Below are 10,282 nucleotides of genomic sequence, written 5' to 3' on the forward strand. Positions count from 1 at the left end.
TTCATATGCCTCCTCAACTGAGTAGACCCTTTGGGACTGGGATGAGCGGGACATTGTGCGTGTGGGGTGTGTGCGTGTGTAAAAAATCTTTATTATAGTGTGCGTGTGTATGTGTGAGTGTTTGGTGAAACTTTTTACTGGAGGAATGGGCTGTCAGGAGGGGACTATCAGGTGCTCGGGGGGGCAGGAGGGGACTGTCAGGTGCATGGGGGGCAGGAGGGGATTGAGGAGATGGAAGTGAAGATGGAACCAGTGGCAGCAGCAGGGGGGGTGATGAGGGGTGATCGCTGGGGGCTGGTCACCGGGGGCAGAAAGGGGCTGTCAGGCGCAGGAGGGCGCTGAGGAGAATTAGGTGGAGATGGAACCAGCGGCGGCATCAACAGTGGGTGTGATCAGGGGTGCAGCGGGATGATCAGGGGTGCAGGGGGTGATCACCAGGGGCAGAAGGAGGCTGTCAGGCGCGGGACGGGCAGGGGGTGGCTGAGAAGGAGGTGGATATAAAAAACAGCAGCAGCAGGGGTTGATGGGGATGTGATCACTAGGGCTGAGGGGTGATCACAGGGGGCAGGAGGGAGCTGTTAGGCACAGGAGGCGGCTGAGGAGCCTGCAGCAGCAGGGGAAATGATCAGGGGTGCTGGGGGATGATCAGGGGTGCTGGGGGATCACCAGGGGCAGTGGGGGGCTGTCAGGCACGGGGGGAAGGAGGTGGCTGAGGAGATAATGAAATAAAAACCAGCAGCAGGGGTTAATCAGGGGGGCAGGGGTTAATGAGGGTGATCACTGGGGCACAGGAGGCAGTAGGCGGCTGAGGAGCTGGCAGACATGGAAACAGCAGGTGGATGATCGGGGGTGCTGGGGGAGGATCAGGGGGCAGGGGTGAGTGATCAGAGGTGGGAGGGCTGGAATTAGGCGGCGGAGGAGAGCGATATACTACCGGAGGGCAGTGGTGGCAGCAGCGGTGAAAGCGTCAGCGGCGGTGATCGCAGGTCAGGGCGGCAGTCTGACACCTCGTTCCTCAGCTTCCACGGACGGGATGAAGTTGAGGAACGAGGCAGCCATGATTTTACTCTGCCCCTCCACATCTGATTGGAGGGCTAGCGTCACATGGACGCTAGCTCCAATCAGATGCGAGGGGGGTGGCAAAAAGGTCACTAGGAGTGATCGTATCCCGGGGGGGCAAAGCCACCCCCCCGGGGTCAAGTCTAGGTCCCCCTGCACCGGCGGGTCGGGTGAACTTTCATTGAACCCGCTCACCCGACCCGCAGGAGGGAGATCTTTTCATGACGCCGCATAGGCATCATGGGTCATTCTGGCACGACTTTTCATGACGCCTATGTGGCGTCAAAGGTCGTGAAGGGGTTAAGTGAAAAATTTATTGTAGTATAATATGAACATTAGACATTTAATCATTTTTATGATACAATAATCAAGATATTTAGATAGAACATATCTATTTATTGGAATACAACACAAAAAACTGTAATAAATTGTAAATATGTAATACACTATGTAATATCGATAACATATGTACAGTACAGACCAAAAGTTTGGACACACCTCATTCAAAGAGTTTTCTTTTATTTCATGACTATGAAAAATGTAGATTCACTCTGAAGGCATCAAAACTATGAATTACCACATGTGGAATTATCCACAAGAAGAAGAAAGTTCGTTCGGCACACCAGCATAAATGAAAAAAAAAACTTTATTAGGCTAATATGCCATATTAAAATGCAAAAAACACCTGATGCGTTTCTGGTGCACAAAGGCACCCTTAGTCATAGGGAAATAAAAACAAGATGCATAGAAAAATATATGCAGGTTACAAACCAATCACAAAGCTTGCAATTAATGACAAAAAGTGGCAACACATGAAAGGAAGAGTGAGCGGTTCCTTGCCACAATACAGATCACTCCAGGATTGAAGTTCCAAGAAAAAAAGGAAAGAAAAATAAATCAATCATACAGTCAAACATATATTTAGTTGATATTAGACAGATCATACTTGAATTTTATACAACTGGAGAATTTTTTTTTCACAATAATATAAAAGGATATATCTAAAAGTAATTAAATAACTCCAAAATGATCTTCCAATGGAAAATGGATTTTCTGTGCAGAAATAAATGATTCCATGCGAAGGGTGGGAATGAGTGCCTACGAGCAATATATAGAATTAGAATCAAAAGGAATTTTTTACACCTCAAAAATAATTTATAGATGTGCAGGAATGAGTGGTTCCATGCAAAAGGTGTGAATAAGTACCTACAAGCAATATATGGAATTAGTGACCATCAGATGGAGCTTTTTGCACATAAAATGGCTTTTCAGCGCAGAAATAAAATATTTCATGCAAACAGTGTGACTAAGTGCTTACGAACAATATATAGCATTAGTCACAATAAAAAAAAAAAAGTTTTTTTTGGACATGAAAAATAATTTATAGATATGCAGGAATAAAAGGTTCCATGCAAGAGGTGTGAAAATTTATTTTCTATGATCTTAACCCATTCTTTAATGACATTTTTTGGTAAAGAAAGGTGGCTATATTGGTCACTGATATTTTTTGTTTTGTTTTTGAGTGTCAAATGTTTATTTCTACATTTTGTGTTGTTAGATTGGTTTACCTGGTGAAAATAAACAAGTGAGATGGGTATATATTTGGTTTTTATTAAGTTGCCTAATAATTATGCACAGTAATAGTTACCTGCACAAACAGATATCCTCCTAAGATAGCCAAATCGGAAAAAAATCCCACTCCAACTTCCAAACATATTAAGCTTTAATATCTATGAGTCTTTTGGGTTGATTGAGAACATTGTTGTTATTCAATAATAAAAAGAATCCTCTCAAATACAACTTGCCTAATAATTCTGCACACGGTGTATATAGGGGATGGGAATGGCTGACCGAGCACAGCTGAGAGCTCAGAGTTTTCAACATGGTCGATTAACCCGTGTTCTGCCAAAAGGAATGAACACCATTAAAAAGAAGTGCTTTTCAGCGTAGGAGTAGGAGCAATCGGACGCCGCGGTCTTCTGGATACTCTGCTGTAACCCCGTCACACCTATCAAAAGCATTATTGGAAACGCGATCATTCGTGCTGAATTTGAGATTGGCAAATGTTTCCCGACAAGTGCGCACATCTCTGCTCCCCGTATTGTACACTGCACATTGATGCCTTCCTGGACAATCCTTTTTCTTTTTTTTCATGGACTCGTATCAGAAGGAGCGCCTATAGTGAGGTCACATGACGATCTCTGGTATTCAGAATGGACGGGGTCCTGAGATGCCATTTTTTGGCGTCTTATCTGCTGTTTTCAGGTCACTTCTTGTAACTGTTTTGCAGCTTTAGAAACCTGATGGGGTTAATAGAAGTTTTAAAACTGAAGGTATGAACAGTGAGTTGTTTTTCATTTTTGTACATTATGTTCCAACCTTTGCTCTTTTTCGGATTGGTTACAGGACATGTCCACCTGAAAAGACACGGTGTGCACATGTCCTTACACTATACCAGCATCACTGCTCCTGTGTCTTGTTTTCCCATGGTATTTTGTATGATTCTTCATCAGCTGATCTTCCTTCCATTTAGGATCCTGGCAGATACAATCGGTATAATTATCTTCTAGAAAATTAACTTTAAACATTAACGAATGGCTACAGACAAGATGGCGGAGAGGATATTACACCTCACCCTAGAGATCCTCTTCCGACTTACTGGAGAGGTGAGAGATTCTGATGACGTCACATTACATCATTCTTATCTATGGGAATAACAGATGGACAGAACTGGAGAGGTGAGGGCTCTGGAAATGTCTGTAGTGAGATTTATTAATGTGTCTCTCCATAACCAGGATTACAAGTAGTGAAGAAGACCTCTAGTGAGCACTGTCAGGAGCCTGTGTCTGAGGGATGGGGAAGACCCCTGAGCCTAATCACGGGGCCTCCACCTCACCCCCTGATACATGAGGACATCAATCACCAGGAGATCCTAGAACTCACCTGTAAGATGATTGAGCTGCTGACTGGAGAGGTGACACTGCTGGGAATGCTGGGACATTATACAGTAACACTATGAAGGGATTCGGGGGATGACTGTATCATTGTATGTGTCAGGTTCCTATACGGTGTCAGGATGTCTTCGTCTATTTCTCCATGGAGGAGTGGGAGTATTTAGAGGGACACAAAGATGTGTACAAGGACGTCATGATGGAGGTTCCCCAGCCCCTCACATCACCAGGTAATAGACAGGACTAAATACACACGGCCTATAATTATCTGTATGTAAAGAATGAATTCAGTCCCTGTATGTGTTTCCTCCAGATCTATCCAGTAAGAGGACAACACCAGAGAGATGTCCCCGTCCTCTTCTTCCACAGGACTGTAACCAAGAAGATTCCAATGTTCCTGAGGATCATCAGGTAGATGGAGAGAAGGTGTCATGAGATCTCCTCTATGATGTGTAGACGGCTGTGAAGGTCTTGTGCTCAGTCTTGTTTTATCCACCAGTATTATATGTTTTACACTTGTGTAATGAGAGCGGTGGAGATGGCAGGATTAGAGCTGATCATAGATGGGACTTCTCCATCTGTCTGTGACTTTTACAATATTTGTTTCAGGGTGAAGATCTGACCCATATTAATACTACAGAGACATATGTGAGGGGTGATGAGCGGTGTAAAGAGGAGATTCCTACATATGACTACCCAGGTGAGTAGTGACCACTAAATGCAGAGAAGTCACAGATTCTACTGTAATTACACACGTGTTCAAAATTTTTGTACCCCTCGTTTCATGAAAGAAAAACCCACAATGGTCACAGAAATAACTTGAATCTGACTAAAGTAATAACAGATAAAACAAAATCTATGAAAATTAACAAATGAAAGTCAGACATTGCTTTTCAACCATTTTTCCATAGAATTTTTAAATAATAAAACTGATGATATTATGTGACGAAAGACATGTTAAATCGCGGAGTGTCCACTAATTAGCATCACAGGTGTCTACAATCTTGGAATCAGTGTGTGGCCTGTATAGAGGCTACAGATACTCGCTGTGCTGTTTGGTGACATGGTGTGTATCACACTCAACTTGGACAAGAGGAAGCGAAGGAAAGATTTGTCTCTGGAGATTAGAAAGAACATTATAGACAAACGTGTTAAAGGTAAAGACTATAAGACCATCTCCAAGCAGCTTGATGTTCCTGTGACTACAGTTGCACATATTATTCAGAAATTTAAGATCCATGGGACTGTAGCCGACCTCCATGGACGTGGCCACAGGAGGAAAATTGCTGACAAATCTTACAACAGGATAATGACCCAAAACATACAGCTAAAAACACCCAAGAATGGCTAAGAGGAATACATTGGACTATTCTAAAGTGGTCTTCTATGAGCCCTGATCTAAATCCTATTGAGCATCTTTGGAAAGAGCTGAAACATGCCGAAAGCAAATTTTGGCAAAGTGCCAACAATTTTGTCTGGCACGCACCAGGGCAAGTGGGAAGCGCGAGGCTAAGTGCTAGAACTGGTGCATCTTCTATATGCTCCATTTTTGGTGCGGCTGAGAGCTGATGTTTTTAGTCTGGAATGGGGCCAATGTCTATGGTCCATTTGTAGGCTATTAATATCAGCCCGCAGTTGTCTGCCAAGCCTTTGCTGGTTAATAACTATAGGGGGACTTCACGTCATTTTTTTTTTTTGAGCGGGCCCCCATTTTAATAACAGTAAAGGCTAAGTATACAACTGAGAGCTGATATTAATAGCCTGGGAAGTTCCATGGGTATTACCCACTTTCCAGGCTATAAAAATCAGCCCACAGCCATCTGCTTTACCTCTGCTAGTTAGGAAATTAAGCCCATGCAATTTTTTTTTTTTCAGAAAAATAATCATTTAATTAAATACATGTACAGTAAGCTGCACACACATACTGTGCTAATTGTATGTGTGACTGACCTCTTTATATCTATCTATTCTATGTATACAGGGTGGGCCATTTAGATGGATACACCTGGGTGGGACATTTATAAAGTTGGATCCAAAAGGGCCACCTTCAAAATGGTCGCCATGGTCACCACCCATCTTGAAAAGTGTTTCCCCTCCCATATACTAATGTACCACAAGCAGAAAGTTGATATCACCAACCATTCCTATCTTATTTAGGTGTATCCATATACATGACACACCCTGTATATATTGTTTGTAATCTACCTGTTCTATTCTGTCGCGTCACGCTGTGATTCTACTGTACGCGGCAGATGAATTGCTGGCTTTTCATGAAATATATACAGTATATGTGTTTATTGAAGTATATTTCCTTGGAAAAATGTGTAAATGACAGAGTAATTCGCTATGTCAAAGTTCATGTTTAAAATCGTATTGCAATTACATAGCATCCGAATAACATCCGAATGCCAAGTGTGAAAAATCAGATTGTACTCGCATTAAAATCGCATGGCACGTTTATGACATTAGTCCTACTTTTCTAGACCGAAACCGGAACTTATTTTTCATGGTAATGGGTGTAAGCCCTCAACATCTAATCCCCAGAAGCCATTGTCACCTTTACACAAACAAAAATAAAGGTACCGTCACACTAAGCGATATCGCTAGCAATATCGCTATAACTTGTGACATTATAGCGATATTGCTAGCGACATCGCTGTGTCTGATACTTACCTACGACCCGCTCCCCCGCTGGTTATCGCTGATCGTGCGAGAACGTCCTGGACTGTTTCTCGTCGTCAGCTTCCTGCGACGCTTCCTGTGGAGAGACGAGCGTGGAGGCGGGCGGGAGGATGTCAGGATCACCTAGTGTGACAGGTAAGTAGCGACCCCCGTCCCCAGCGATGTCGCTGGTGAGATCTGCCTGTGTGGCAGCTCACTAGCGACCACTTAGCGATGTACCAGCGATCCTGACCGCGTCGTATCGCTGGTACATCGCTAAGTGACAGTACCTTAAGACAATCTCTCACCTGTCCAAAATTGAATGAATAGAGTTGCCATCACTGTAATCAATCTGTCTGACATTTGCTCATAATAATAATAATCTTTACTTACATAGCGGCAACATATTCCGCAGCGCTTTACAGTTCAACAGTCCTAACAAAGTTAACGATAATACAATAATAATAATACATTTTATTTCTATAGCGCCACCATATTCTGCAACACTTTACATTTCAGAGGGGATTTGTACAGACAATAGACATTACAGCATAACAATAATCACATAGATCATAACGGATACCAAGGGGAATGAGGGCCCTGCTCGCAAGCTTGCAATCTATGAGGAAAGAGGGAGACACGAAAGGTGGGTGGTAACAGTTGCCCTGATTGTCTGGACCAGCCATAATGTTAAGTGTGTAACAGTACAGACACAGAGGGCTAATGGGTGCATAAAGCATGTGGGAACATGATGCGGGGAACCTGGTTATGGTAAAAACTTTTGGCTGTGCCACAAAGGGATAGATTAGGTTAATGTGTTGAGGCGGTAGGCCAATCTGAATAAATGAGTTTTCAGGGCACGCTTAAAATTGTGGGGATTGGGGACTAATCGTATTGACCTGGGAAGTGCATTCCAAAGAATTGGCGCAGCACGTGTATAGTCTTGGAGAAGGGAGTGTGAGGTTCTGATTGTCGCTGCTAACCTCAGGTCATCAGCAGAACGGAGGGCGCGGGTAGGATGGTATACTGAAACAAGGGAGGAGATGTAGGGTGGTGCTGACCCATGAAGAGCTTTGTGGGTGAGGGTAATAAGTTTGTACTGGATTCTGGAGTGGATGGGTAGCTTTTGCGGAGTCAAAAGTAAGAAAAGGTTGAATTCTAGAAATGTTTTTGAGGTGCAGATAACAAGAGCGAGCCAGTGATCGTATGTGAGGGACAAAGGAAAGCTCGGAGTCAAGTAAGACCCTAAGACAGCAGGCATGTTGCTGGGGAGTAATAGTGGAACCACAAATGGAAATGGCAATGTCGAGTATAGGTACATTAGTAACTGGAGGAAACACAAGGAGTTCAGTCTTTGACAGGTTCAGTTTCAATAATTAATGACAAGATATTGACAACCCTGCCCATAAGAGCTTACACTCTACAATGTGGTGGGAGTGACACAAAGTACAGGGGCTTATTTACAATGATGGTCCAACTATCTTGAGGAATTGGGGGTGGATAAAGGTTGGATGAGCTAGTCACCAGCCAATTTTTGTAGTGCTTTTGGATGCGAAGGACTTTGATGGAGGGGGTTATGAGGCAACCACTCCCGCTGAAGAGCAGGGGAAAATGAATCCCTGCAGCAAGATCGGGCCTATGAACTGTGATGACCTCAATGAAATCAGCGAAGTTCACCTTGAAAAATCAGGGTGTGAACAAGTCATTCTACCCAGCTTTTCAACGCGAGTGGTCACCTCAGGTCACCGCTTATTCTGATATGCAAATGTCACACAGATGGATTACGGCATGGGACACTTTGGATTCTTTCAACTTTGGACAGGTGAGTGATAGTCTTTTTTCATTTTTGTTTCTTTACAGGTGACCATGGCTTCACTGGATTAGGTGTTAAAGAGAGTATAATGTGATTTTTATTTTTGACTTAATTTTTCTCCTATATAGACAGCGGGGCCTGAATACAACTCTCATCATTGTTCCCTGGTTGCGCTGATCACAGGCAGAGCAGGGTACAATGATGTGAGCTGTTTTCAAAACCCGGAGCCGGCTATCAGCGCGAACAGTACCACTGATTCCCAGGCGCCGGTACGTGTCACACTGATGACACACAGATGTTATCCATATGTCATTAGTGTGCACATGTGCAAGACATTTTGTGGACCGTTCTGCTAAAAAAACAGTAATGTCCGCATGCATTGCCCACAGACACACGGTCCGTGGAAACACACTGACATTTGCGCAGATCCATTCAGTTCAATGGGTCATCACCGGTACATATGAAAACTGTCACATGTACCGGACACACTGACATGTGAAGGAGGCCTTAAGGGGGTACTCTCATTTCCAAGATCCTATCCCAAAATATAGTAGGTGTAATTATAATAGCAAATACCTCCAATTAGAAATGTGGTTTCATTATACTTTGAGTTGTATAGAATTATGTATATAGAAATGATATAAAATATAAGGCATCGATATTGAAAAAGTAATAAAATCCGTTTTATTCTTGGCAGATGACTGTGATGTCAAACCAGATACCTATGAAAAGCACGCCATTATTCCAGCTATACCTCCAGCCCTTCAGAGCAAAAATCAGTCATCGGAGCCTTTTCAATCAGTCACCTATTTGGCTTTATCACAGACTGTTAAGCAAAATAAAAGCTGCAAAAGCGATGTTGAACATCAAATAATTCCCACAGAGAAGAAACCATTTACCTGTTCAGAATGTGGGAAATATTTTAAACGTAAATCTAAATTTCTTACGCATGAGAGAATTCACACAGGAGAGAAGCCATTTTCCTGTTCACAATGTGGGAAATGTTTCAACCAGCAAGCACATCTCCTTAGGCATCAGAGAAGTCACACAGGAGAAAAGCCATTTTCATGTTCAGAATGTGGGAAATGTTTTATCCATAAGTCAAATTTGTTTACACATTACAGAAGTCACACAGGGGAGAAGCTGTATTCATGTCCAGAATGTGGGAAATCTTTTATCCAGAGATCATATCTTCTTAAACATCAAAGAATCCACACAGTAGAGAAGCCATATTCATGTCCAGAATGTGGGAAATGTTTTACAGAGAAATCAAGTCTTCTCAATCATCAGAGAATTCACACAGGAGAAAAGCCATTTTCATGTCCAGAATGTGGGAAACGTTTTAGTTCGAGTTCTAAGCTTGTTGCACACCAGAGAACTCGTACAGCGTAGAAATCATTTTTTATGTTCAAAATGTGGGAAATTTTATTCCTGGGAATCATCATCATCAAAAAACTCATGTAGAGTGTGAAGGAAATAATAAAGGATATTAATAAGGCAGTAGAGTTACTTTTAGTTGACTAAGGCTTGTGACTGGGTATGCGACAGAGCAAGAAGGGACAACAGGCCGAGGGACGATCCAACGAGATTTATTAAGGCAGGGAGCATACAACATCAAATATCCAGAATGTCCTTGGAGTCCATGAGAAGTCCACAATAAGTCCACACAATGGAAACAAATCCGGGCACCTCACGATAGTCCTTGTGCCAGATATGATAACAATATCCTTGCAATAGTCCACAGGATTCCACACAATCCCACGGACGTCACGAGCTGGCCGCAACTCAGTTCATTACT

General features: G+C 43.0%; 1 protein-coding gene across 1 annotated transcript; it reads left to right on the plus strand.

The window, feature by feature from the left end:
• The first annotated feature begins 900 nt into the window (after positions 1-900).
• LOC141094335 (uncharacterized) lies at positions 901-10,004 on the plus strand. Its single transcript, XM_073580171.1, has 6 exons — positions 901-3,725; positions 3,855-4,033; positions 4,117-4,240; positions 4,324-4,421; positions 4,620-4,710; positions 9,182-10,004. Exons 2-6 carry the CDS (start codon positions 4,010-4,012, stop codon positions 9,874-9,876), a joined length of 1,032 nt encoding a protein of 343 aa, XP_073436272.1. The 5' UTR covers positions 901-3,725; positions 3,855-4,009; the 3' UTR covers positions 9,877-10,004.
• Positions 10,005-10,282: the final 278 nt, after the last annotated feature.

The sequence above is a fragment of the Dendrobates tinctorius genome, unplaced genomic scaffold (genome assembly GCF_039654945.1).
Source record: "Dendrobates tinctorius isolate UK_male_01 unplaced genomic scaffold, ASM3965494v1 ptg000063l, whole genome shotgun sequence".
NCBI lineage: Eukaryota > Metazoa > Chordata > Amphibia > Anura > Dendrobatidae > Dendrobates > Dendrobates tinctorius.

What these genes read in the sequence shown, in the direction of transcription:
- LOC141094335 (XM_073580171.1), top strand. Translation starts at nt 4,010, where the DNA reads ATGATTGAGCTGCTGACTGGAGAG. An exon ending in TTGAGCTGCTGACTGGAGAG is followed by an intron (nt 4,034 to 4,116) that starts GTGACACTGCTG and finishes TGTATGTGTCAG; the next exon opens with GTTCCTATACGGTGTCAGGA. An exon ending in CCAGCCCCTCACATCACCAG is followed by an intron (nt 4,241 to 4,323) that starts GTAATAGACAGG and finishes TGTTTCCTCCAG; the next exon opens with ATCTATCCAGTAAGAGGACA.